This window comes from Urocitellus parryii, chromosome 11 (assembly GCF_045843805.1).
Source record: "Urocitellus parryii isolate mUroPar1 chromosome 11, mUroPar1.hap1, whole genome shotgun sequence".
NCBI classification, from domain to species: Eukaryota; Metazoa; Chordata; class Mammalia; order Rodentia; family Sciuridae; genus Urocitellus; species Urocitellus parryii.
Window position 1 is genome coordinate 105140886 of NC_135541.1, and position 27616 is coordinate 105168501.

General features: G+C 47.1%; 2 protein-coding genes across 8 annotated transcripts in view; one reads left to right on the forward strand and one right to left on the reverse strand.

The window, feature by feature from the left end:
• Positions 1-27616, reverse strand: part of St7l (suppression of tumorigenicity 7 like) — a 224905-nt gene that overhangs the window by 114200 nt on the left and 83089 nt on the right. The window contains exon 15 of one of the 7 annotated variants that reach the window (XM_077791004.1): positions 9304-9547. The exons of the other annotated variants lie outside the window; for them this stretch is intronic. Within the exon in view, the coding sequence (XP_077647130.1) occupies positions 9386-9547 (162 nt within the window). The 3' untranslated portion in view covers positions 9304-9385. Of the gene's footprint in view, positions 1-9303; positions 9548-27616 lie in introns of those variants that run through there. 7 annotated transcript variants of the gene reach the window in all.
• Positions 7527-21593, forward strand: Wnt2b (Wnt family member 2B). Its single transcript, XM_026394123.2, has 5 exons — positions 7527-8017; positions 14518-14738; positions 15696-15973; positions 16616-16880; positions 21056-21593. Exons 1-5 carry the CDS (start codon positions 7833-7835, stop codon positions 21283-21285), a joined length of 1179 nt encoding a protein of 392 aa, XP_026249908.1. The 5' UTR covers positions 7527-7832; the 3' UTR covers positions 21286-21593.

Here is a 27616-nt window from a genome sequence, read left to right on the forward strand (position 1 = left end):
GAGTGAAATTACTGCATGATGTGATAAGGGTATGTGGAGTTTTCTAAAAACTACTGAATTTCTTCCAAAGTGGTGGACTCATGTTTCATTCCCATCAGCAACAAGTGATAGTTCCTCTTTCTACACAGCAACAAGATAATAAAGTGTCATTGTCATCACATTGTACCAAGGGTGCATGCTATCACCCTGACTGATGATGTTGACCTTGATCACCTGATTGAGGTATCTGTCGAGTTTCTCCACTGTAGATTGGCTCTTATCCTCTAAGCTCCCTTCTTATGCTATACTGTTTGGAAGTCACTGGCTAAATTTGAGGAGTGGGGAGATTTATTCCAGCTCTTTGAGGGCAGATGTCTACATAAATTATTAGGAAGTCTTCTACATAGGAGATCTCTCTCTCTCTCTCTCTCTCTCTCTCTCTCTCTCTCTCTCTCTCTCTCTCTCTCTCTCTCCCCATTTCTTTATTAATAGATTCATGGATACTTATTTTATACTTTGGATTACAATCCAAAACTATTTTATTTTGTTGCTCTGATAGCCTATCTTTGGTCGTTGCGAGCTCTTTGGTGGGTTCTGTGTTCATGTTAATTTTTAATATTGGTAAATAGATATAGTCCATACAAACAAAAGCTTTTGGGGGGATAATATGTATAAAGAGCTTCTGAGACCAGGTTTGAGAACCACTGCTCTTGGGGACCCCCGCGTCCCACCTGACCCTACGGCATAGTTCTTCTGCAAGGAGCAGTGATCCATGCAATAGGGAAGGAGACCGCGCTCCCGCACCCTTGGCAACAAGCCCTCTTCTCGTCATGCTGACTCCTATTACAGTTTTCTCTGGGTCTGAAACGCCGGAGTCCCCAAGACTGAGCTTACCCTGTCTTGTCTTTCCTGCGAACGCCGCGGCGGGGCGCCGGGCCCACGGAGTGAATCACTCACAGAGTCGGGAAGGGGCCGGCCTCTTGGCTCGCACAGCATTTTCCGGGCTTGGGTGGGGGGCCTTGCCTTGGTCTGAGCAATCTCTACCTCTCCCAGTTGCGTTGGTTTGATCCCCTGGGCCATCAGGCGAGCAGGTGTGGAGTCCCAGGAAAGAGCGATCTCGGCGCAGCGTCGCGGAGGGACCAGTGGGTTCTTCTCGGTTCAGCCTCGCGCCTCGGCTGAACTCCTGGGGCCCATCCGGGCTGACAGCAGCCGGACAGCTCCTGCAGCGAGGCCAGATTTGGGCCTTGCCAGAGCCCGGCCCTGCACCCAGCCCTCCCCTCTCCGTCCGGGTTGGCTGGGCCCGGCAGACCCTTTCCTTTGCAAGCGCACGGCACGACTGTCAGCGATAATCGGCTGCAGCTGGAGACCTGGCTAATTGATACAATAAGTTCTGTAATTGCCTCGACAATAAGGTAATGATTTGGCAAAGGGAATGCTTTGATCTTATCAGCCAAAAGAGATCTCTCCAAATGAAACTTCAGAGAAGGGCCTGATTCCTCCAATTTGGAGTGTGAAGACTAGGGACAGCCTGCTTCCGGTCCTGTCCCTCCCCCACGTCCCAAGTGCTGCCTGTCGCTCTGGGCTTTTTGAGAAGGGAAGGAAAGTCTGATGACTGGAGAACACACACACACACACACACACACACACACACACACACACGCATGGCCGTGTGGTAAGTGTGGAGGTGGGGTAGGTCTGAGCTGTTCCAGAACTGGGGGATGGCTGGAATGCTAGTCCAGTTCTAGAGAGGCTATAGAGAAAGAGAGATCAGGGAAGAGTTGTGGGATGGCCAGATTATGGAAAACCTGACTTGGCTCAAGCCTGATAACATTTCTCATACAGGGAGAGCTGCTGATTTGGGTTTTTAAGGCAGGACAGGGTAGCAGGGGGAGGAGAACCTTGAGTGTCCAGCCTTCTCCAAGAATCTGCACACACACTCACACACACACCCTCGCTCTGCGCTGTGGGTGTCCCTGCCTGGCAGAGGCCCCAGCACAAAGAGGATTAGAGAGATGAGCTAATCTGGTTTGTATCCCAGACCTGGCCCCAGAAAGGAACCTTGTCTACCCTGATGTTTAAGGCAGTGGAGGAATGAGGCGTCCTCCTTTGAGGGCCTGCTAGCTAACAGTATCAGAGACCCCTCTCCACTAGGATGCTAGAGTTTTGACTTCAGGAATCAGAGAAGCAGGGCCTTATAGGAACCCAGGGTGGCTTGTACCACAAGAAAGGAGAGATAAAGATAGAAACTCCCAGAGAGAACTAGATCTTCACCCTACTTATTCTACTAGTGGGAAAGCTGAGGCCTGAAGTGGTAAAGTGACTTAGAGTCATGCAAATAGTGCCTGGATGAGTTAAAAGGGGAAAGATTTTCTGATTTTTTTCTTGTCAGGTGTACGTTGAATTGTGTTGCAGGAGATGCACAGGGAAAGTGTAAAACAGAGCAGGTGAGAGACAGGGGGAAAGCCACACACAAAGGAAAAGACAGGCAGGCAGGCACACATGCACACACAGACTGAGAAAGCCACAAAGAGGCAAAAAAAAAAAAAAAAAGACAGAAATAGGGAGAGAAAGAAGAGCAAGACCAACAGTTGTACAGATTCAGACAAAGAGGGAAAGAAAGACACGTGCTGAGACAGAATAACACAGCCTGCAGAGATAGACAAGAGACAGAGTTTAGAAAGAGGGACAGACAGACATTCAGACAGGGTTGAAAGGCAGGCAGACATAGAAACACGGGGAGACAAACCCAAAGAGAAAGAGAGGAATACACGTGGAGTACACAAGCCATTGAGAGACCCAGAGAGAGATGGAACCCGAGATGAAAGACAGGGAGAGCATGAGAACAGGGGCAGAGTGGGCTGAGGAGGGCAGAGGAGAATAACGCAGATAGTGGGATCTGCAGATATTTGTTTACTGGAAGTAAATCACCCTTCCAGATCATTTGGGGGGCCCAGAACAGGTGGTGGGGAGAGAAAAAAAAGCTCAATGCTTAGCCTATTTTCTACAGGCAGACTGGAAAAAGGGTCTGGGGACAAAATGGGAACACTCCCTTGGGAAGAGGTCGGTCAGTGACCACCCAAGATCCCAGCAGCACACCCACTGGCCTCACACAGAACCTGGGCCACCCGCCCAGGATGGCCATCAGCCCGCCCACCGCCTGGCTCCAGACTGATTACAGCCAAAATGCTAAAAGGCCCCAGACCCCCCGCTTTATGCCTTGCCCTGGTGATCCTGCCTCCCCAAATCTCCTCTTTCCCCTAGTTCCTGAATCCCTCTTTTCCTTGTGTCCTAGAGAGTAGTTTGCCCTCCCTGTTTAGCCACTAGCTGGATGCAGAGGACACTGCCCCACCAAGCCCTTCCCTTGATTAGGGGCTGGATGCTCCTTCCCTCCGAAGCCTGTTTGGCCTGGCCTCTTTGAGACACGTTCCATGTCTCGCCTGGGAGCTCATAAATACCAAGAAGAGGCCAGCCAGGCTGTGTAGAAAGCATGGATCCCCACATTACCCCCCTTAAAAGCCCCGGGTTCTTCCCAAGCTCTCTTTTCTCTGCATGGTGCCCAGGGGCAGGAGGTGGAGTACTAGGGGCCTGTGTGAACCTGGCCCCAATTCAAATGAGACCTGCCTTGGTTTGCAAAGAAATCTCAGGAAAGGCTTCTCGGGGGGGCCCCTTGTGCAAGTAGCAGGCTCAGGAATTCCTTGACTCCCATCCAAACCTCCCCCCAGCCCCTTCTTGGCCTTTCTCTCTGCTCATTACCATCCACACCATCTCCCACCCACCGGGAAAGAGAAGGTCATCGCCAAAGGGGCCCAGGAAAGGGGGGCCTTCTGGAGGATAGGCCAGGGCGGAGTAAGAGCTGTTTACCCACACCCAGCTCCCCTTAGCTCATCTCCACTCCCATCCAAGGGCCAGTAAGAATTCAAAGTCATTCATCTATATACAGCTGAGAATAGGGTGAAAAATGGATCTTAACCCTAAGTGGCCTCACTGGGGAGCAGAGCGTGAGATGAAACATCAAGGGTGAGAGGGAACCTTTCCCCTTTCGGCACCCACTTATGCAAAGGGCAGGGGGCTGTAGTGGCACCATAAGGAAAACCAGCTCTGATGGTTAGGTGGAAGCTGTCTGCTGGAAGCTCCAGAGAATCTGGCAGCCCGAGGGGGAGTGGGATGGGGGGTAGGGGGGTGGCCTGGGATTCTTGCCCAGGTCTCTACTGATGCTACTGCACAACATGTCTGCAGTATTTAGCCTTGAACCCCAGCAGAACCTAGAGTACCATCCTCAGCTGGCTTTATTACATTTGCATGAAAATGCCTCTGGAGTAAGAACTTTTTCTCCTTCCATTCTCCTTCCATGTCATTTAGGATGCCCTAGCCAGTGGTGGGCATACAGCAGGTGCTTAATAAGTGCTGACTTGACTCCATGCAGGGCCGTGGAAACCAGTACTTGAGTCTCAAACCGGAAACTCTTCCCCCTGACTCCAGTGGGTTTGGGGATAAGCCAGAGAAACAGGTCGGGAGCTAGCCTGAGCCTCTGGCCTTGACCCTCTGCCTGGAAGCCCCCAAACTGGCCCTTGCGTGAGGAGCTGAGCTCTCCAATAGTATCTAGGACCTTGAGACTGAAAGTTTATTTTGAGATTTGAAGCTCCAAAGTGGCAGATCCCAGAAAACCTCTTCTCTGGCTCCGTAGTTGTTCTCTAGTTAAGTGGTTGAGTGCAGTTCTTGCAGTCAGCTGGCTCCTGCAGCCTGGGGTTCCTCCTGGGGAACTGGGGGCTGGGGGAGGGGGAGAGGAGTAGAAGAAGCAAAGCCCCATTCTGGGTTGCCCACTTTAGGGCAGAGGTGGCCTGTCCCTTCATTCACTTCCCTCCATTTCAGAGTTGCTGATGTTTCTGGGGGGCCCCTCAGCTCAGAAACATTCACTAATCATTCAGCATCTATGTTGTGCCAAGACACGTCCCACTTAACTGTGAAGACTGCTGAAACCAAATAAGGGGCCTCAGAATTGAGTTTGGGGCCAATGTGGGTGAGTCCACCCAAGGTTAGATGTGATCATCTCCAACTCCTCCTCACTCACAACCCCAGGCCCATATGTAGAAATAAACACAAGGCCAAGGTCACACCCAGGTCTAAGCACACAGGGGAGTCTGGGAGAGGCTGCTGGAGCTGGAAGACTGCTACCCTGCAAAGGGGTGGGGTTGGGCTGGGAGGAGGTGAAAGAGTGGTCCGAGGAAAAGGGGCATATCCAGTAAGGAGCCTGAGCTCACTCCTCTGCCACCTGCCTCTTTCAGGGAAATTCTTGGACTCTGTGCAATTCTAAGGATACAGCAGGTCATCTAGAGCCTACCAGACTGAAGGAAAGAAAGAAGGGGAGTCGGATGGCCAGATGGGACATGAACACCATGCTGGCCCTGCTTGGTCTCTGTATCCAACTCCAGTTTAGCTCCCCCCACCCAGGCCTGCACAGACCAATGGTGGTAGGCACTTCTCTCCTCCCTAACTCAGCCCACCCTCCACTACCTGTCCAAACTCTTCCTCCCTAGCTCACTCTTGCTGTCCCCTACTCACCTTAGAGGAGCTCCTTGCTTTTCCCTCCTTAAGGCCACCAGGCTTGTTTCCTCACTTTCTTAAGTCTCTGCTTGACTGTCACAGTCATGATCATCCTGGTTACAACTGCAACCCGTCCCCTGACCCTGCCCTATTTTTTTTCCTATTGCACTTACCATTCTAGCTTCTCTAAGCTTTACTTCTGATGTTTATTGTCCCCCCAAGCACCCAGTAGAATACAAACTCCATGAGGGCAGAAATTGTTTTGCTTTCCTGTACTCACTGATACACACCAAGTGCCTAGCATAGTCCTAGCACATGACAGGGAACAAATAAATATTTATTGAATTGATGAATGTACTTTGCCCCTTACCACAGAAAGTGGGGTAAGGGAAAGTGGGTGAGAGTGGAGAGAGGAGACAAAGGTCCTTGTGAACCCTCCTACAGTAGCTCTGACTCAGATGTCTGCAGCTTCAGTGCAGCCAGCTGTGCCCTGTCCCCTAACACTCTGGAGTCTCTTATCTCCCCCACCCCACAAAGGAAGAGAGACGGTGAGTTTGGGGTTGGGCAGTTACCAGCGTTGTTTACACCAGGACTTTATAATTTAAATAAATCGCTGGGGAGAGTCATGAAAGACACCTCGGAATGAGGGAGCTAGGCGGGAGAACTTAGGCTGAAGCAAGGGGTAGGTCTAGAAGAACTCTCAAAGTTGGACTGCCCAGAGCTTTAAAAAGAATGTATGCAGTGGGGGTCCGTGGCGCAAGCCTGTCATCCCAGCTACTGGAGAGGATGAGGCAAGAAGATCCCAAGTTCCCTGCCAGCCTCAGCAATTTGGCTAGACCTTGTCTCAAAGTTTAAGAAAAAAAGAGGAGGGGATTGAGGGGTGTAGCTCAGGGGCAGAGCGCTTTCTAGCATGCTCGGAGCTCTGTGTTTCATCCCCTGTACCACAAAAGGAAAATATATATTGTTTCTATACCGCAACAAGGGCCACTCTACCCCGCAGCGCTCTACCTGCCAGCCTGGGAAGTGCGGGGGTGGGATAGAGGGAGGAGGAAAGCGGAATCGCTTTCAGAGGACCACCCTCCCGAACTTCCCCACTTACCACGCCCGCAGGAAGGGTGGAAAGGCGAAGGGGAGAAAAGGTCCAGGGCCTCCATTCTCTCAGCAGGACCCCCACCCTGGCCTCCGGTGCGGGAAAACCGCCCAGCTGTTTCTGATTCTTTCCTACTCGCAGCCCCGCCCGAGGGGGTGGAGGACCGAGACACTGGGGGAGAGACTGAGCTCTGCGGAAACGGGACGTAGGGGCCTGGGCGTCCGCGTCGGGTCCGCAGGTGTGCCTTCTTGGCTTCGGCCATTGATTGATTCCCCGATCCCAGGCTGGAGAAAGCACCCGGGCGGGGCAGGTGGGTAGGCATTGTGTCTAAATGTTGTGGTGAAAGGGGAGATCAGTGCAGTGGATCGGAAGATGTAGGGAATCAGAGAATCCCCTACCTGAAACCAGATGCCCACCGCACCTCTGTAGGCAGTGTTGAAAAGGGAGTTAAGATTCTCCTGCAACTCCGGTGGCAGGGTTTCTACCCATTTCACAGAAGTGCAAGATGGAGAGGACCCAACGAAATGAGTGCATCTTGTGTGCTCAGCTCCACTGTTACTGTAGGTGAGGGAACAGGGAGAAGTGTCTGCAACCCCCTTCCATTCCCTACGCCTTGCCATCAACTACAGCCGCAGAAATTGCCAAACGAAGGGCGCTAGGACCCGGTGGCACAGCATCAGTAGGGACTGGGCGCTACGGGCGCTGAAGGGCGCTGCTGTCTCGGTCGCGTGGCGCCCGAGCAGGTGGGGGCGCAGCGCTGCGACGCGCTGGAGAGTCCAGAGGCGGAGGCGGCCGCCACACCTAGGGTGTCGCGGAGCGCCCGGGTCTGGCGCAGGCGGAGTCGCCTTGAAGGCCGCGCGTGTCCCCGGTCTCGGCCCCGCCCCGCGCCGTCCAATGAGAGCCCGCGGGCTGGAGCGGCTGTCCGCACTTTCGGCCCCGCAGCTCCACACGGTGCCTCTGAACCTCTGACACCGCACCTCGTGCTCTGGCAACGCGCCCCAAGACTCCGGCTCCGCGCCCCGTCGTGGATTTCCCGACACGGCAACTTACGATCTTTCCGGGACCCCACGCCCGGCTCTCGGACTCCGCGTGACCGCAGGTCCTCAACCGACTGCGAACTCCATGGCCACCCAGAGGGGTGAGGTAGGAGCAGCCTGAGTAACCCCAGACTGTGCCCCGTCCACGCCCCTGCGGGCTGTGCGGCGGGCGTCTTCGGGGAGCTATGCTGAAGCCTGGTGGTGCGGAGGAAGCCGCGCAGCTCGCCCCTCGGCGCGCCCGCGCCCTTGCCCCTGCGCCCGTGCCTAGACCCGTCCTCCCCGACGTCTCTCCAGCTTCGGCCCGCTTAGGTCTTGCCTGCCTTCTTCTGCTGCTGCTGACTCTGCCGGCCCGTGTAGACACGTCCTGGTGGTGAGTTGTGGCTCTTCGGGTTGGGCGGATGAGGCGTTGGGTCAGAGGCTGGAGGCGCCAATAGGGCATATACAGCTCCTTGCGCAGCCAGCTCAAGGGACCAGGTCGCTTGACAGAACTAAAGGGAGTCCCTGCAGTAGGGTCAACTGAAGTCGGGAAGTAGCCAGAGTGGAGTATGGGGGCAATGAGGCGCCGTGTCCTACTCCCCTGGTGAGGGAAGGTGCTGGGCATTTGGACACCCCATAGTTGAGGTTCCCCAGGCCCCCATGGGCTGTACCCCCTCTATTCCATTCAACTCAAGCCCTGTAGGGCAGAAGTTGCCATCCGTTGAGTTCAACGAACCAGACCCCCTTTTAGGTGGCTGTTCCGCAGGGCCCTCAATCGCCTAAGTACCCAGCTTTAGAAGTGAAACCGAGGCAAAACCACCCCATTAATCCCCACAATTAAAACAAACAAAACACTTGGATTTGCATAATCTGGGCATTTGTCTTAAACCTTGGCTTTGAGGAGATCACTTGGAACTTTGTCTTCCTAGGTTTTTTTTTTTTTTTTTTCCCCTTATCCAGAGGACCTTATCTCCCAGAGGCTTCTGGAATCCCAAAGTACTGAGATACCCTCTCTCCTCAGATCTGTCACAGGCCTGGACTCCAGACCTTCACAAGAGGTCAGAAGAGGCAAGAGGCATTAAAAATCCATTGGATGGCCATTGTGGTAGCACAAGCCTGTAATCCCAGCCACTCAGGAGGCTGAGGCAGGAGAATCGCAGGTCCAAGGCTAGCATGAGCAATTTTTAGTGTCTCAAAATAAAAAGGGCTGACGATGTAGTTCAGAGGTAGAGGGTGCTTGCCTAGCATGTGTGAGGTCTGGTGTTAGAGATCCCCTGTATGTTGGGGGGGGGGCAATCCACTGTATGTCTGTTTTTGCAGAACTGACCCATCTCCGCGTGCTTCCAAGCACTGGATGGCACTTATACCCTTCTCTCAGGAAAAAGAGCTGCAGGCCCCCGCCCCCACCACACACCTTGGGGAGGGGCAGGGCAAGGGGAAAGAGTTGGACTGAGAAGATTCTATCCTCTCATCTTTCCTCTTCACCTACCCGTCACCCGCCCCCCCCCCTGCACCCCCATCAAACTGACTTCTTGGACTGGGTTAGTGCCTCTACCATGCTGTGTCCCCCCCTTACTTTTCTTACTGTGCTCCTCCTCCCTTGCAACTAACAGGCCACCTCACCCCCACCCCCACATACACTGTGGTCTCTTCTCCTCTTGCACCCTGTGGCTTTTCTCCTCTTGACTTGGAATCTTGGCTGGAAGGGGAGAGGGTAGCTGGCTGAGGGGCCGGCCAGCTTGGGCTGCAGATTCCTATCATTTCAAGATGCGTTGCTCTCCATCCCCACCCCCACCCATGTTTTCCTGTAGAAGAAAATTCTCTTTTGGATCTTTTTTATCTCTGATGTGTTGGGGAAGGCAAGGAGGGGGGTTCTGGATGGGAGAGCGGGCGGCCTATATCTTACATCTGGCTTGAAACATTCCTTTAGAAAGAGAAAGGGAAAAAGGGAGACAGGAAAAAAGTCTTTAAATTATTCAGAATGAAATTCAAAGCCACCCTTTACCTTCATGGATCAGTTTAGCTTTGGACTTACATCTTCTGGATCCCTATGGAGACAGTATGAGAGCATGAAGTGACCACTGCACATCTTTATGCAGCTCAATTTGCATATTTGGTTTTGCAGCTCAAATTTGAAATTTAGTTTTGCAGCTCAATTTGCAATTTGGTTTTATGAACTCTTGTTTCTTGCCAGTGTGGGAGGCAGTCTTGGGGACCAGTTGGTGTTTAGTTGAGGAAATCACTGACAATTTCACATTCTGCTACTGCTTCCTAAAGACCCAAGGGGCATTGTTTGTAGTCTATTTTTTTTATCCTTGGCTGTTCCCCTTCTTTTCTTTTCTCCCTCTATTACCCTTTCCCCACATGGTTCATATTAAAGATTTTGGAAAAATTCTTGAGATGGAAGAGCTCTGAAGGGAGAGGCAGGTGACACACAAAGGGACTTAGCAGTCCCTGTGAAATGGAGAAAGAAAGCAAAAGGGCTAGCAGAGGGAGTGGGTGCAGAGGTTGTTTCAGTCTCCTTGACCTCCACCTGTCACAGCTGCAGGCCCAGATGCCTGCCTCAGTGGTTTCCTCTTCTAGGACAAGGTGGAAAGTTGAGGTCTGAAGGCAGATCAGATCCCCAATGTGATTCTCTTTTTTTTTTTCCCTTAAGAGAAAATCCAAGGGAAAATCCAACAAACTTGATATTTTGTACAACCCTTTGAAGAGATGTATACTGACTTCAGTGTATGTCCTTGTTCCACTGTGGAGAAGGCTAACAGCAGTGTTACCAGCTGATAGTCTGCTCTTCCTTCTAGCTCTACATTCTTCTCCTTTCTCTCCAACCACTCCCTGCTTCCCTCTACCCTTAATTAGAGGAAAAAATGGATGGTTTCTTCTTATTCTATGACAGACAAGAAAAGGGGACTTCTGTCATGTGCTTCCCTGTTCTATGTTGTAGGGGGTTGGATGTAGGGGATCAAAAGAGTAAGGCTATGTTCCTGGGCTCACAAATAAATAAAAATAGAGAGTGGTATTATATTAGCATTACAGTTATGACCAACATTTGAAATTTAGTGAGTCCTTACTAAACTCCAGGAACTATGGCCAAGCACGTTGTAAGTATCATCTTTAATCCCTAGAATAATAATCCAGTGAGAGGTACACAAATTAACGAAGTGAGGGAAAAGAGAGGAGCAGTAAAGAAACTTGCCCAAGCCAGATATGGTTGTACAAGAGGCTGAGGCAGGAGGCTCACCAGTTTTGAGACCAGCCTGGGTGACTTAAAATAAAAGGAAAGGATTGGTGGCGTAGCTCAGAGGTATAGCATTTGCCTAGAATGTGCAAGTCCCTGGGTTCAAAACCCAGTACGAAAAGAAAGAAACTTGCTTAAGTTTATGCCAATCTTGAAGCCAAAGTGTTTTACTCCTAAGAAAGCACTGTGTGCCTCTCTTACCCCTGGAATAAAAGAGAACTTGGACTTTCAAGTCAGATGGCCTTTTTTGTTTTAGTTGTAGTCGGACACAATACCTTTGTTTATTTATTTATTTTTTATGTGGTGCCAAGGATCGAACCCAGGGCCGAACCCAGGGCCTCCCACTTGCTAGGTGAGCACTCTACCACTGAGCCACAACCCCAACCCCCAGATGGCCTTTGTTTATCCTGGGTTTTCTCCAACTACTCCTGATAGAGTGGAATAGTTTTACTTACTGTTCCTGAACCTCAGTTTCTTCACCTATAAAATGGATCTTACTTTTCTCTCTCTCTCTCTCTCTCTGGATTTTTGTACAAAAAAATATCTCACAAACCATAAAGCACTAACAAATGCTGTGGTATTAAGAGCAGATTTGGGGGCTAGGGATGTGACTCAGTTGTAGAGCACTTGCCTAGCATGTGCAAAGCCCTGGGTTCAATCCCCAGTTCCTTGAAAAGAAAAAAAGAGATTTGGAGAGGCTAATAGTTTTATTCCTGTGTTCAAAATCCTATATGTGCGTGGCTGAACTATGTGTATTAAGAGATCTACACAAAAGGGGGAGAGAGAGAGGAAAAAAAGAGGATCTTTGGCCTCATTAAAAGGACACAAACATAAAACATCTGCAAATAGACTGGCAGTGTTGACAAGGAGTAAAGCTGTAACTGAAATGAAGTTTATGGCTAGCTAAGGAGATGGAAGTTGGGGATAAATCAGAGCAGTTAGTTGTTTATTCAACAAAGTTACTGAGTACCTACTATGTGCTGGACACTATTCTCAGTGCTGAGGATATGAATGTGAACAAAACAAAGACTTGGGAGTACGGCTCAATGGAAGAGGGCTTGCCTGGCACGAGTGAAGTGCTGGGTTCAATAGCCAGCATCATCTTGTCCCAAGAGAAGATAAAAACAAGAGACAAGAATTCTTGCCTTCGTGGATCTGCGTGATTGTGGGAAAATGCAGACTCTGATTTACTCAGCCTGGGGTAGAGCTTGAATTTCTAACAAATTCCCAGATGATGCAGATATTTTGTGTGCTCTAGGGACTATACTTTGAGTAGTAGTAAGGGTCTGGGGCAGAGTGTGAATCAAGAGGAAATATGAATTAGTCAAAAGCAGGTGAAGGGAGAGCATGCTGGTATAGGAAGCAGGGAAGAAAGTGAAGAATTTACTTTTGGGAGGGGAAAACAAAGCTGGAGAGTTAGGGGCAACTAACATCCTCTCCCAAACCATTAAGCTGGGGGATGCCTTAAACATCTGTGTGCCCCTAACAGATGAACTCAGTGCTGGGTACATGGCAGCCATTTTGTAAGCATGTGGTGAACTGAAAAGAGATGGACTTGAGTTCAGTCTTAGCATTACTGGAAGCCCTCACACTGACAACTGGGGCCAACTACTAGCCAGCAGGCAAGCCCCATGCTCTGCAAGGTCTTGAAGCAGTTACTTAGTGGGGTAAGTAGAAAAATCTAATTATCTTGCCATCTTAGATTCTGAACAGATGTTCCCACGCTCACTGAGGACGTAATAAGAGGGACCAATGTGGGCTGCAGCAGAATGGACTTAAGTCAGACCACAGAAAGGCCTTTTCGCCAGAGTTTGGCCTGCCCCACTCCAGTCTGTCTCATGAGTGCTGGATTATTGGTCTCACGTTCCCATCCAACCCCCCTCCTCCCAAGCAGTCTCAGGAAAAAAGCAAAACAAAGCAAAACCCCCCAAAACCAAAAACACCCATTGCCTAGAGCAGTACTCTTATGGGGAAGCAGAAAGGCGGTAAGACAGGGAAGAGCTCCAATTCCAACGTCTTGATTCTCCAAACAAAGCACCACAGCAGTGGGTGTAACTCAGGGCTGTGCGTCAGGCAGCCCTTTCCGGCCTGGCCTAGCCTGGGGTGTTTATTTTGTTTGTTCCTGGAAGCTGCAGCCCTGATGGACAGTGCTGGGGACACTGATTCCATGGGATTTGTTAGAAGAGGGCCAGCCTCTCACCCCTCCCTCAGGACAGATGGGGCCCATCAGCTCTGCTGAGTTCCCAAAGAGGCAAGCATCAGCCCTCCTGTGTTTGTTTGAGTTGGTGTCACCAGTGGTGATCCAGTCTGTGGGTGAGGGCTGGCTGTGGGAATGCATGGGGGGAAGGGACACAGGGCCTAGGGCAGTTTGGTTTTTCCCTTCCCCCACTGGCTGCCCTCCCTTCACCTCACCCACTTCTAGACCCATTTTGGGGCAGTTCCCAAACCACTGGCTCATTCATAGCTCAGACCAAAGCTTTTCTGTCTGCAGCAGCAACTGTTCTCTATGGCCCCCACCTGTTCAGAAGAGGGGAGTGTCCCTCTGGGGTGTTTTGCACAGAACAGAGAGTGGACTGCAAATCAAAGGTACTATGGGATTGCAAAGATAGGAGTGAGAAGCAGAGCTGGGCTGCTGAGCCAAAGGAAATAGGTGAATGACTCTGAACTCTTGGTGGCTTCTTGGGGAGAAAGGGTGATACACCCGTTTTCTCTGCAAAATGCTCTTCTCAAGGTTTGTGATGGTGTCCAGGGCCAAGAGTATTTGAAAGAAAATAGTGACTGCCTTGAGAAACTGGAGAATGAATGATTCTAGTGACCCGCCTATCTTTTAGGAGCCCATCTCAGTTATCTTCTTATAACTGCTCAAACTGGACAGTCAGGGGACTGGAGTATTTTATCTTGGCTTTTGGCTTCCCACTGCACACAGCTTTCTGTTCATGCAGGTCTATCCAGGGCATTGTACCTTATAGGCTAGGACAAGTGATTTTAAAATCTTCCTTAGTTAAGGAAGGCCTTGGAGCCTAAAAATAAAAGGGGAGAGGTTCGGAGGTGGGGGGAGTCTTTCTCCCCTAAAATATTGAAAATATTGGGAATGAGGTTTTTTTTTTTTTTTTTTTTTTTTTTTTAAAGCTACATGAGTCTAACTAAAGCTGTAAACATTACTCAAAATTGTCCACTATGTCTCTTCCTGCCCATCCCTCCCTGTTTCCATCCCCCTGTCTTCATGGACCAGCCACTCGGGACGTTCCTCTTCATGTGGGTTTAAGAGTGTTGTCTCAGACCCTTGTTTTGTTAGTTTACTTTTCTGTGAGGATTTTAATGTTTATTAAACAAACAGGCAATGGGTTTGTGTGACATGCCCACAGCTTCTGTGTATATGACACATGCCTGGCCTATGTTCTGGGAGTGTGTGTCACTTCGGCCTTTGGCTGGGGAACTGGTAATGTGGGAGACCACCAATTACTCTTTCTGAAACTGTGTAACTATTTCTTCAGAGCTTGTGGGGAATGGTTCTACCCATCAGCCTCAGGGAATGTGGGTTGGGGGAAGGGCAAGGAATCTAATCTAATATAGATATAAAACATTCCCCCCCTTTATCCCCTTCCTGATGCAGAAAAGAGATCGGATGCTCTGACAGGGCCATCTCCACCTTACAGGTACATTGGGGCACTAGGGGCCCGAGTGATCTGTGACAATATCCCTGGTTTGGTGAGCCGGCAGCGGCAGCTGTGCCAGCGTTACCCAGATATCATGCGCTCAGTGGGTGAAGGTGCCCGAGAATGGATCCGAGAGTGTCAGCACCAGTTCCGCCATCACCGCTGGAACTGCACCACGCTGGACCGGGACCACACTGTCTTTGGCCGTGTCATGCTCAGAAGTAGGGGCCTCTTTCATCCTGCTTCAGCTCCTTCCCTTTGTATGCTTAGGGCTTGTGGGGAGGGGGAGGTATGATCCTCCCTACTCTCTTCCCACACTACTTCATAATTAGAACACAGGATATAGTTGGGAACAGACACTTAGTACCTTATTATTTTGTAGGCAGGGCCCCCTCTAAATCACAGTGGTTTGGAATGATGGCACAGAGGTAAAGCCTTCCCTAGCATCTTCATCTTTTACCCTCATTTTCTCTGCCCTCCCCATTCCCCATTCTGAGGGGACATCCATGTACTATAAGGATGCAGACCAGAGATACAGTCACCCTAACACTCCCAACACTACAGTAATGGGAACAAAAGATAAACAGAAAGGTGATATGTAAATATTTGGAGAGTTAGTGGCTTGGCCCTAGCTCAGCCACAAAGCTAAGCAGAGCTAGACAGTAAACTAGGAGAAAGGGAACGAGTTGGGAATCTGGAGGTGTCAGGGGTATAGGGACGACGACTCATCAGGCCCCAAGAGCAGGCAGGGAAGGCAGCATATCTTCCTAAACAGACCCCTGGGTTGGGGTCCGGATAGTAAGGGAACTGTCCAGCAGTGTGGGCCTGAAAAGCCTTGAATGTGGACGCAGGCAGGCTTAACCATACCAGTGTACCAGTGGTGAGGATGATGCATCATGGGACTTGTCAATGGAAGGACCCAAGAAAATTGGAAGGAAACAAGAGTAAAGTCAGCCCAACAAGTCAGATGTACAAAGAAGTGGGTAGAGAATACTGAGGGCTAAGGGAAGAGATCACATAATCTGAGGAATGCTCTTGGAAGGGAAGGACACCTTGAATAAGGGGAATATAGTGGGTGGCTCTGGGAAAGGAGAGGAAAGGAGGTATCTGAGACTGGATAGGTTCAAGAAGGGGACAGACGTGGACCTCTTTCCTGATATGCCTCTACCTTTCTCTAGGTAGCCGGGAAGCAGCATTTGTATATGCCATCTCATCAGCAGGGGTGGTCCACGCTATCACTCGTGCCTGTAGCCAGGGTGAATTAAGCGTGTGCAGCTGTGATCCCTATACCCGTGGTCGACACCATGACCAACGTGGGGACTTTGACTGGGGTGGCTGCAGTGACAACATCCACTATGGTGTCCGCTTTGCTAAGGCATTTGTGGATGCCAAGGAGAAGAGGCTTAAGGACGCCCGGGCCCTCATGAACTTACATAATAACCGCTGTGGTCGCACGGTTAGTATTCATGTCTCTGTGTGTACATTCATATTTGCTGGGGATGACCAGTTTGTGTAACCATAGACTAAATGTGAAGGTAGAAGAGCTGAAGGTTTCTGGATTTCCTTCATAAGCCCCAACATCCCATAAAGGGGAGTACTAAATGCAAAGGAGCTTGGCAATGCCTAGATTCCACCGGGTTTCCACATAGATGGAAAGTAACTTTTCAAAGATGATGAGAACTACCTTCATAAAGACTGAGGAGATAAGAGGTTGTTCTAGCCTGTTCACTGGTAATATGAACACATAAAGTGCTGGAAAACAACACACTACAAAAGCAGAAGGTATGGTACTTGATACTTTAAAATGTGAAAACTACAGGACGAGTGAGCACATTGTAATCGTGAGCAGAACCTGTGGCTCTATAATCCAATAGGCTGTCATAACAAGTACTATTGGCCAGGGAGGTTCCTAGAAGAGGAGTTTCTTTAACTGGATCAGGAAGAATGGGTGGGATCTGATGTGGGAGAGAATCACTAAGGGCTTGACCAGGTGGCCAGGGCCAGCAGATCATAGAGCACTCATTCTTTTGGCCCTAGGGATGTCTAAAAAGTGCCCTGGCCAGTGACTCTCCTTTACCTGCCTCCTCCCCCCATCCAGGCTGTGCGGCGGTTTCTGAAGCTAGAGTGTAAGTGCCATGGTGTGAGCGGCTCCTGTACTCTGCGCACCTGCTGGCGTGCACTGTCAGACTTCCGCCGCACAGGTGATTATCTGCGACGGCGCTATGATGGGGCTGTGCAGGTGACGGCCACCCAGGATGGTGCCAACTTCACAGCAGCCCGCCAAGGCTATCGCCGTGCCACCCGGACTGATCTTGTCTACTTTGACAACTCCCCAGATTACTGTGTCTTGGACAAAGCTGCAGGTGAGTAGTGAAATGGGCAGAGACATGGAGTCCAAGTTCTTGGTACAGGCATCACTGGTTAATCATGGTTTGTTCAGTCCCAGGAATCAGGTAAGAAGATGCTATAGGAGGATTCAGTCTCCTCCCTAAGTGAAAACCTGGTCATGAAACTGGTCCAATGCTACCTACACTGAGAGGTGGTCATTAGCTCCTTGAGGCCTGGGGCCACATAGTGCTCCTTTGTGTTCCCAGCATCAGGGATATAGTAGGCACACTCACAAGATGTTTAAGTAAGTTTTTTCAGTTCTGAGAAATATGTGAACTACACAGAAGCACAAGATACCAAGCCTTTGCCTCTTTGCAGTCTAGCTAAATAAAAAGTGAGATTAGGGCTGGAGATGTTGCTCATTGGTAAGCACTGGCCTAGCTTAGAACACACAAGGCCCTGGGTTTGATCCCCTCAGCACTGCCCCCGAAAAAAGAAAGAGAAAGAGAGAGAGAGTGAGAGTGAGAGTGAGTGTGTGAGTGTGTGAGTGTGTGTGTGTGTGTGTGTGTGTGTGTGTGTGTAATGGGTAAGCAAATGCAACTACAAAGAGAGATGACAGTTGAAACTAAGAAAAGTTTATTTGAAAATATAGAATTTAAGCTGCTCTTTGAAGGGTGAGGATTCTCTGGATAGCTAGAGAGAAGACTAGACAGATGCTGGGTGCAAAAGTGCAGGCCTATAATCCTGGCAACTCAGAAGGCCAAGGAAGGATGATCCCAGGTTCAAGGCCAGCCTGGACAACTGAGTCACACCCTATCTCAAAATTAAAAGGATAAAGATCTAAGGATGTTGCTCAGTGGTAGAATACCCTTAGGTTAAATTCCCAGTACTGGGGAGAAAAAATAAAGAAAAAGAATAGATACTGTGCACAGGAACAGAGTGATAGAGAAAGCCCATGATCTGGTTCAGGGACAGAGCAGATCAATCTTACTGAGTAAATGTTTCTGGCAAGGGGAATTAAAGGTAGAAAGATAAGCAGGAACCAGATCATAAATGATACTGAAAAGCTACATCTAGTGTACTACCATTTAACATTCTAAAATGGAGTCAGGGAAACAAGGAAAGAGGAGATCCACACTGAAGGCTTTACCTAAAAAGTAACAAATGGCTGGTACCAGGCAGAAAATTGTTGTTTTTCAGTCTCTTGTAGATAATTGTGGTGGAATTTTTGGGAATGCTAGAAAGGTACTTCAGCGAAGTGGAAGCTGTATCCTGGCTTGTAGTTTCTGGTTTAGATGGGTTAAACTGGGAATAACATGCAGTGTAACAGAACTACTTCTCTTCTGGTGACTGTCATGGAGCTCCCAGGCTTTTTTCTGCAGACTCAGGAGTCAGAACTTTGGTGAGGTAGAGCCAAAAACCTCAGCTGTCTTCTGTACTGTTTGTTTTTACTCATCACTGTCCTTCCTGGAGAGGCAGGGGCCGGAGTAAAACTGAGCAGAAACAGGGTAAAGCTCTACCAGAGAAACATAGAAAGTATGTGTACATTGCAGGGTGCTAAAAGAAAGGCTGGGCAAGCCCTGCTGATTGCCACACTGAGTTCCCTCCACTAGGTGAGTTTTCCAGTTGGTCTAATTCAGAGGTTAATCTCCAGATGCCTGGGAATGATTCCATAACATCTGAGGTGTAAGCCTTTTTTTTTTTTTTTTTTTTGGCAGTACTGGGGACTGAACCTAAGGGCACTCTATCACTAAGCTATATATCCAACCCTTTTTATTTTTAATTTTGAGAAAAAGACTTGCTAAGTTGCCCAGGCTGTCCCTGAACTTGGGATCCTTTTGCCTCAACCTCCTGAATGTAAGCTTATTTTGCCTTACCTAAAATGCATCTTTAAGGAAGGATCTTTGGAATTAGGGAAGATAGGTCATATGTGTGTTAGTTTCCCTCTGTGGCATAAAATTAGGTCTCATAAAACTCAAAAGTGGGGCCTGGAATACAAAGTATACAGCTCATCCTAGGAGCCATTGGAATTATGAGACTAACATATATGTAAAATAATATAGGTAGAAAGGTAGGAAGGAAGGGTGGGGAGAGGGGGAGAGAGAGAGAGAGATAAGAAAGAAGGAAGAATAATACATATAAATGACCTAGTCAGCCCAAACTCTAGAGCAGTGATTTCCTGACATTTGGGGTTGTATACTCTAATCATTAAGAAGAAAAAAAGAGCCAGGAGCAGTGGCACAAAACTGTAATTCCAGTGCCTTGGGAGGCTGAGGCAGGAGGATCACGAGTTCAAAGCCAGCCTTAGCAACTTAGTGAGGCACTTATGCAACTCAGAGAGACCTTCTAGGAAAAAAACATCGAAAAAGGGCTGGGTATGTGGCTCAGTGGTTAAACACCCCTAGGTTCAATCCCCAGTACCAAGAAAGAAAAAAAAAAAAAGCATGTACCTCCATTATATTCATATTTACTATTTACTTATATCTATTGTTTCACTATACTCATATATAATAAAATATGCATAATATATATCCCTAAAATAGAAATTTTAAACCAATGGATAAAATACCAATAGAGAAGTTCTAGCATCTTTTCCCTATATTCCAGAGGAATGTGAATACTACTGCTATCTAAATTAGTTAATCCATTCTCTTTTTTGAACTTCCATGCCAGTCATTTCTCATCTCTTGGTCCTTATTAATAAGGTCCAACCCATAGAAAATTCTGACTTTAATTTTTCTGTTGACAGGATCTCTTTTGCAATTGATCAAAATACAGTCCTGAGCATTCCCTATGCAGGAGGAAAACATAAAATTAGGTCTCATAAAACTCAAAGTGGGGCCTGGAATTCAAGGGTATTCTTACCCTTCAAAAAGTTCTTGCTATGGGCTGGGGTTGTGGCTCAGCAGTAGAGTGCTCGCCTAGCACGTATGAGGCCCTGGGTTCGATCCTCTGCACCACATTAAAAATACATAAACTAAAGGTATTGTATCCACCTACAACTAAAAAATAAATACTTAAAAAGGAAGTTCTTGCTATAAGGGGTCATACAAAGAATATTCATTAGGAACTCCTTAGAGATAAGTCTTCAACCAGTCATGCTAATCAGTGCACCTCCTTATCTGAACAGAGATTATAGATTTAATAATCCCCTAAGTTAGATGTTTCTATTATTTCCATTTACATAATGAGAAAACTAAGGCCCAGAGACATTAATTAACTTGATAAGTCACACAGCTAAGAAGTGGCAGAACTGGTATTTGAATCTAGACAATTTGAAGTCTGAGCTCACGCTTTTAATGGCCACACTCTATAATTCTTCTCAGTATAGTAGTATAGTACAATTTAATAAAATATAAACCAAGGTCCAAAGTACTAAAAAATGGTATCAAGATTACAGTTGTGGTAAGATGTCTTAGAAGAGATAAATTATAGTCTCAGTTTTTATTGCGGTTGTTGTTTTACTGATATTTTTGGAGGGAGGGAGGTGAGGTATTGGGGATTAAACCCAAACCACTTTACCACCGAGATACATTCCCCAGACCTTTTTATTTTTTATTTTGAGTCAGGGTCTTGCTAAGTCCCAGGCTTACCTTGAACTTGTAATCTTCCTGTTTCAGTTGAGTAGGGAGGTATGTACCACCATGCCTGGCTATTGTTTTATTTTTTTTGGTGGGGGGTAACTGAGGGTTGAACTCAGTGGCACTCAACCACTAAGCAACAACCCCAGCCTTTTTTGTATTTTTATTTAGAGACAGGGTCTCACTGAGTTGCTTAGCACCTTGCTGTTGCTGAGGCTGGCTCTGAATACTCTATTCTCCTGCCTCAGCCTCCCAAGCCACTGGGATTACAGGAGTGTGCCATGGCACCCATCTGTTTTACTGTTTATTATAGAAAATGTCAAACATAAAAAACCTCACCAAGCTTTAATAATTATGAACATTTAAAGTTATATTTTGAAAAGGATATAAAAATTGTTTATTGGCAGGGAGAGAACTGCAGGTGAAATCAGTAGCCTTTGAGGAGCCTTGATGGTAGGAAATAACAACTCTGGTTTAGAGGGCAATGAGGGAATGATCATTTTGGCTAGAGGATGTATTTTTAGAAGAGGAATTCTTTATGGCTTCCTCCTGAGAATGTGGATGAGGTTGTCCAGAGCTGCTGAAATAAGAGATAACTTGGTTTTCACTCCGTCTCTTTCCCAACCCAGGTTCCCTAGGCACTGCAGGTCGTGTTTGCAGCAAGACATCTAAAGGAACAGATGGTTGTGAAATCATGTGCTGTGGCCGAGGGTACGACACAACTCGAGTCACCCGTGTCACTCAGTGTGAGTGCAAATTCCACTGGTGCTGTGCTGTGCGATGCAAGGAGTGCAGAAACACTGTGGATGTCCATACTTGCAAGGCCCCCAAGAAGGCAGAGTGGCTGGACCAGACCTGAACACACAGATACCTCACCATCCCTCCACTTCAAGCCTCCCAACTCAAAAGCACAAGATCCTTGCATGCACACCTTTCTCCACCCTCAACCCTGGGCTGCCATAGCTTCTATTTAAGGACTTGGAGAATAATCCAGGAGGACTATGGTGTCCTGGTTCCTTAGCCCTGGGAAGGAGTTAATAGGGGATATAAGAAACTGAGTGGCTCCCTGATTTCCCCTTTGGAGGTTTGAAGGGAGAGCAGAAGAAGTAGGGGGTCTTCGGAGTGATTTGAGTTGCACTAAAGTACCTGGTCAAGGCTCATTTTTCCTTTCCCTTGCACTGGTTTCTAATACTTCTTGGATGTGTAAGAGAAAGGGTACCTGGAAACAGCTTTCTTTTGACCCTACCCTGGCTGAGGGTGGACAGGACAGAGATGATACTGCATGATCCTTTCCTGAAGACAGTTTGAGCAGACTGCCTGATTCTCCAAGAGATACTCTTAGGCTAAGCATTCTACTATCAAGAGCCTAAGATTACTAGAGTTAGCCATAGAGGATAAAGTTCCATTCATGTGCTCATATGATTATAAACTGTTGTGTTTTATAGGGGAAAAAATCATATGACTACAAACACACATTCTTTTTCTTTTCTACCTATATCAGACAGTACTGCTTCTTTTGCTCACTTGTTGCCTGTTCAAACTGAGGTGGCATGCAATGGTTTCCATGTTTAACAGATCTTGAGAACATCCTGGAACAGTACTGGGAGAGTACACATTATTCTGGAGGTTAGTTAGGTTTGGGAAACACTAAGTAAAAGGTAGGTAACTTGTGGAGGGTGGGAAAGGGTAAAGAAAAGCTGATCTCAAGGGCACATGAGGCATCAGTATACACTAGGAAGGTAGTGATCTATGGCTTTGGTGATTTTTTTTTTTTTTTTTGAGACAGGCTCTCACTAAGTTGCTCAGGCAGGCCTCCAACTTGTGATCCTCCTGCCCCAACCTCCTGAGTAGTTGGAATCACAGGCATACGCCACTATGCCCAGCTTAACTTTGGTAATTCTTTAGGAGAGGATCCTAACTTTTGAATCTAAGGGCAGGAGTCACTGGATACATAAATAGAGCTGGGGCTTAGGCCAAAATGATAAATATCTTAGAAGGCAATAGCCTTCCCCCATTTACTCAACAAATCTTTATTTAGTGATTCTCCAAGTCCTAGTGGTGATTAATATTCACTCCACATTTGGCTTAAATAGGGGAGGATTCCTTCCATGCTACTACCTGTTGCCTGACTTAGGTTTGTAGTAGTGAAGTCTCTAGAGATAGCAGGTTTAATAATGGACAGCGTCCCCCAAACCTAATTTTATGTGACTTAGTGGTTATCTCTTGCCTGTTGGTATTTTAAACTAGCAGAGTGGTATAGGAACTTTCAGTGAAGAATTTGGTTAAAATCACAGTTGTGTCACTTATTGGTTTTTGTATTTTCAGTAAGATCCCTAAATTCTCTGAGCTTCTACTTTTGTAAAATTTATTTTTGTAAAATTAGGGTATGTACCGACTGAATTATTGAGACACTCTTCACCAAAGCCCCAGATGGGTCAAACTCATCATGACTTCTCTAGGGACTTCTAATTTAGGAATGCATGGTCTTACAATAGACTATAGACCAAGGGGCTTACAAAATAATCTGGATATAGACCCCCTTTCCTTTCCCAAGTTCCTTTCCCACATCCCTTAGGGTCCTCATATGTTTGTGGAGCAACATCACTCTGTAGAGGCAGCAGGAAGTTGGGAGAGCCACAGTTCTGGACCTTGGGGGGCAGATTTATTTCAATGATAGGACTAATATTTATGTAACCTGCTGAGACCTGTGTGGGAGAGTTTAGGGTGGTTTTTCTTTGGTGAGGAGATTTGCTCCAATTTCAAATCCATTAACACAAAACATGAGCTAGTCAGGGTCTTTGTGGTCTGCGGTGAAGGGATGGATGCCTGTGGAGAAATGGGACTGAGTGAGTCAGGCCAAGGGAATGTCTTCCTTGCAGAATGGAGTCAACTGGATAACTGGTGAACCAGTGTTGGGATTAGATAGGGGGTGGGAAGAAAAGTTTCTGACATCTTGGGCTGGGATTAAGAGGAAGAAAGATTTGGAATAGTAAGAAGGTAAAGGGGGCCATGGCCAGTCTAAACTCAGGAACAACGTTGAATGGATTCACTAATACTGCCATGTATACCAGACTGCTGAGAAAAGCCTCAGGTCCCAGCCAGCCCTGCTCTTTCAAGAACATCCAGATACCACATTAAAGATGGCATAGGCCTTTCAAGAGAAGTCAACCTGAGTTAAAAACTTCCTGTGCCCTATTATTGGTTCTTTGATTTTTGGTTCTTACCTTGTTAAAGGAAGTGAGTAGACCTCTTCTGGCATCTCATATTACTCTATGCTTTTTTCTCTGAGCTCCAAATTCTAGCTTACAAAGATGCAGATTTTGCAACTTCCTATAATTGGTTAAGAGAACAAGCTGTCCAGAGAGTGAGAAGGATAAGCAAAAGAAAAGATATCTATTTCAGCCCCAATACAGAAGCTGTATGGCTAAGCAATTAAATTTTTCCTCTTAGTCCTTAATTTGCTTTTGCATTCCAATTAGCTTTAGACAACTGGCGTTCGTTCTGCACTATACAAACAAACTAATTTATTTGGAACAAGCAACGAAATGAGAACTTTATTTGGTGTGGTCAAGACTCCATTTCTGTTACTCCTCCACTCTGTCTCTAAGCAACCCCTCTCCCATCCCTCCCATATTTGACAGCAGTCTGTACCATCTGCAGCATCCTAGCTTCTCTCATGTCTCCCACTTCTCCTTGTTGGTTCTTATTTCCTTTAACTTTTGGTAAATATTTAGGTATAATGCATTGTAGTAAGTGCTATTTGGACACGAAGTTTAAAAATACTATCTCTATCCTTTGAGTATCTTTTTAGAGAAGGCACGTTACTAAAGTACCTCAGCTGCACAGTCTGTAACAAGTAAAATAAGAATGCCAGTCTTAACTTACCTAGCCTTGAAGTTAAGAGCCAACTTTTATTGTTATTAGCCTGAATAATGGCACTAATCCACACTCTTTCTTACAGGAATGTTAGTAAAATGAAATCAGGGACTTCAGATTAATTAAAAGAATCCAATATCGCCCTGAGGGTCTGTTCCTAAAGTTTTGTGGATCTAACTCATGAATACACACTGCCTTGTTTCTACTCCTCCCTGATGCAGAGAATATTTTTTTCTTTCACATCCCTTATCAAGAACACCAACCACTAAGTCCTTTGCCAAATTCTCAGACCCACTCAGGACATGAGAGTCTACATAGCTTAATAAAAGACAGATAATCAGGATTTTTTTTTTCCTTAGCCTTTTCTGAGTTTTTTATTTAAATGCTCTCAGTGGTCATAGGGCAGAAGCCCAAGCTAGCTGGGGAGAAGGGAGTACACTAGGGAGAGTATGTTTCTCATCCTGGGGAGGCATTCAGCCTAACTCCTGCAGCCAAATTACAGCACCAGAGAACAATGCGATGCATTCCTGGGCAGGTCGGTGGGACCCTGGGCGCCTGGGCCTAGTGGAGAGAGGTGCCAGACACAGAGCTCTCCGTAAGCAATCCTGCAGAGCCGCCCCCTGGGTGCAGAAATGAAATACGGGAGAGCTTCACATTACACAGAGACCTGTAGCTCACACCTGGTTATTGATGGCCTTGGTGGAGGCCTCTGCCCCCACCCTCCACTTGGGAACTGCCTGCTGCTACGGGGGTTGGGCATCTTTGAAGCAATGTGGTAAAATAAGAAAGTGATGCTTTCTTTTTACTCTGCCGTGTCAGCCCAAGCACAACCACGAAGATACACATGCAAAAAGCACACAGACATGGGCATACAGGAGGTGCACACATATGGATGCACACGTAGCTTCTCTCTGTATGGAAGTTGTAGTCATGTCCCTTCATCCAATCCCCACAAAAGCAACTAGATTTTCAACAAATCCTTCAAAAAGTGTATTAAGAACAGGGTACAGCTGTAACTAAGTTATAAAGCTGCATGCAACTTACAAGTTACAAAGCTGCATGTAACCAAGTTACAAAGCTGCAGGCAACTGCATGGGAACTGGTACTCCTCCAGGAGGTAGCGGGGGAATGAGGCCGAATGGCTATGGAGAGAAGACATCAAGAGTGGAGAACTGCCACCTAAGCAGAGTGGCTGAAGCAGTACAGCTTAAGGCTGATTCATGCTGGAGACAGTAAGATACACATCCTCGTGCTCTGGTGGGGTAGTTTCCTGTGACTGCATGAGGTATGTAGAATTGCATGGCCTGCTGCTTATGACTGGTTTAAAACTCTTATTGGGTTAGAAAACAGAATGGTTTTGGATTTTAGGGATGATGTTCATAAGAGAAAGGAAGTGAAAGAGACCAAGCAGTGACTTCACTAGGGTAAATGTGTCACAGTTGCACTGAACACTTTCCCAGAAACTGTTTTTTCTTTGGGTGATTGACAGGTTTCAGGCAGTAGCCACTGGGATGTGAGTAATACACCAAATCCTAACTCAAAAGGTAGAAGAGATAAAGGAGAGAAAGAATTTATAAGCTCCTTCCCCTACTTCTCATTCATGGCCTAAATTATCTCTGAGCATCTTAGTAGAGTTTCCTCATTTACCTAAAATATTTTAGCTTCCCATGATTTGAACATACAAGATAAGCATTCTCCTCTTTGTCCCCTAACTCTGAAATATGCTGGCTTAAAATTTTCCTTTGTTCACTGCCATTCTGCCCATGAATCTATGGACGGAGCAGTTGCACATGAGCATTCTCTCTCTTTGACCAAAGAAGCCAAAATCTGAAAACTTGATATCAAAACCCTGTTTTTGTTTCTGACCAAACAGCTATACTGAGTGAAGAAAAAAAGAAAGATGGTTTCATCCTTTGATAATGTTCAAATTGGGACTTTCCCCAAGAATGACAATATGGTTCCTAAAAAGCCTTATTGTTGACAAAATGCCTGAGTGTATATGTACATTCTTGCAACAATCCTATGATGTAGGGGTTTAAAGGATGCCATTTAAAGGATGTCATTCACAGAAGGTCAGTGATTTGTCCAAGATCACACTAACAGTGAGTGGCCCAGCTAGAACTCAAACCTAGGTCTTTAAATTCTGGGTACTTGCCTCAAACCATGAAAATGTCCAGGACTGGGGGCACCAGGGTACTAGCACCTTCAGAACAGAAATTGCTACAAAATGTTCAAGCCCCATAGGACTCTTAGGATAGCTAGAAGAATACATCTGAGCCAAGTTTACAAAGGAATAGCCTGTGCCTATCTGAACATCATCAACATCCTCTTTTTGCTACTTTGCCGTTATTTCCAACACTACCAGGTGCTCACTATACAAAGTATCCCACATTTAGCCACCTCAGGCTCCTCCTTCTTTGTAGTCCTTTTTCCTTTTTTTTAGATTAACATTAACATTTTTTACTTTAATTTTATCTAGTTCTTTTCAAGTGCTGCTAAATGTCTAGACAGAGTAGAAGTAGTCACGAGAAACCATGAGAGGAAACTATTATGACTCTGGGCTTTTAAAGTATACACTAGAATTTCCTTTGAGACTTCATTCTTTTTAAAAATGCTGTCAACTCTTAAGTTTCTAAAGTGAGAACAGGTAATAAGGGTGCTAAGAAACCGTCCTCTCCCAGCCCAGATGCCTAACCAGGGCTTAGTAAAGATCCTGGGACCTCTAGCTGAGACACAATTCATCTACACCAAGACCAGAGGCATCTGCCCTGCAGAGAAATCCCTGTGAGATGAGGCAGACAAAAAATTTTCACTTGATCAAAACTTTTTGTTGCTCTCCTCCCGCCTTCATTCAAAATTTGGACCTCTGTTTAGGTGCAAGACAGTGAAGAAAAGCAGCTCCAATAGAGGATATGTGCAAGGGGAACCCTTCCCTCTTAGATCCTGGAATGTATTCCATTAGAGACACAAAAAACCCTCAAATACCCTACCTATCCCACTGGTTCACCCCAACTGTGAAGGCAGAAGGGAAAGCTGCAGGAGCATCAATCACAGATCTGAGAAGCTATAGCTCCCTGACCTGAGACTCTGTTTGAGCTAGAGAACACCTCAGGAAAATAGTCTACCTATATAGTTAAGGACTTCTCCCCTAGCAAACCTTACTTTTTGGTCCATCGATCTTGGCTCTCATTGCTCTCCCTGCTTCCCACCCCCACTGAACTCCGCATGTGGGCTCAGAAGTCATCATCTAAAGAATTCCATTGCTCACCTCCTGCATAGCAGCACAGCCCCATGAGGCCACACACCAGATGGAG

What these genes read in the sequence shown, in the direction of transcription:
- Wnt2b (XM_026394123.2), top strand. Translation starts at nt 7,833, where the DNA reads ATGCTGAAGCCTGGTGGTGCGGAGGAAGCCGCGCAGCTCGCCCCTCGG. An exon ending in TGGCCGTGTCATGCTCAGAA is followed by an intron (nt 14,739 to 15,695) that starts GTAGGGGCCTCT and finishes ACCTTTCTCTAG; the next exon opens with GTAGCCGGGAAGCAGCATTT. An exon ending in TGTCTTGGACAAAGCTGCAG is followed by an intron (nt 16,881 to 21,055) that starts GTGAGTAGTGAA and finishes TTCCCAACCCAG; the next exon opens with GTTCCCTAGGCACTGCAGGT.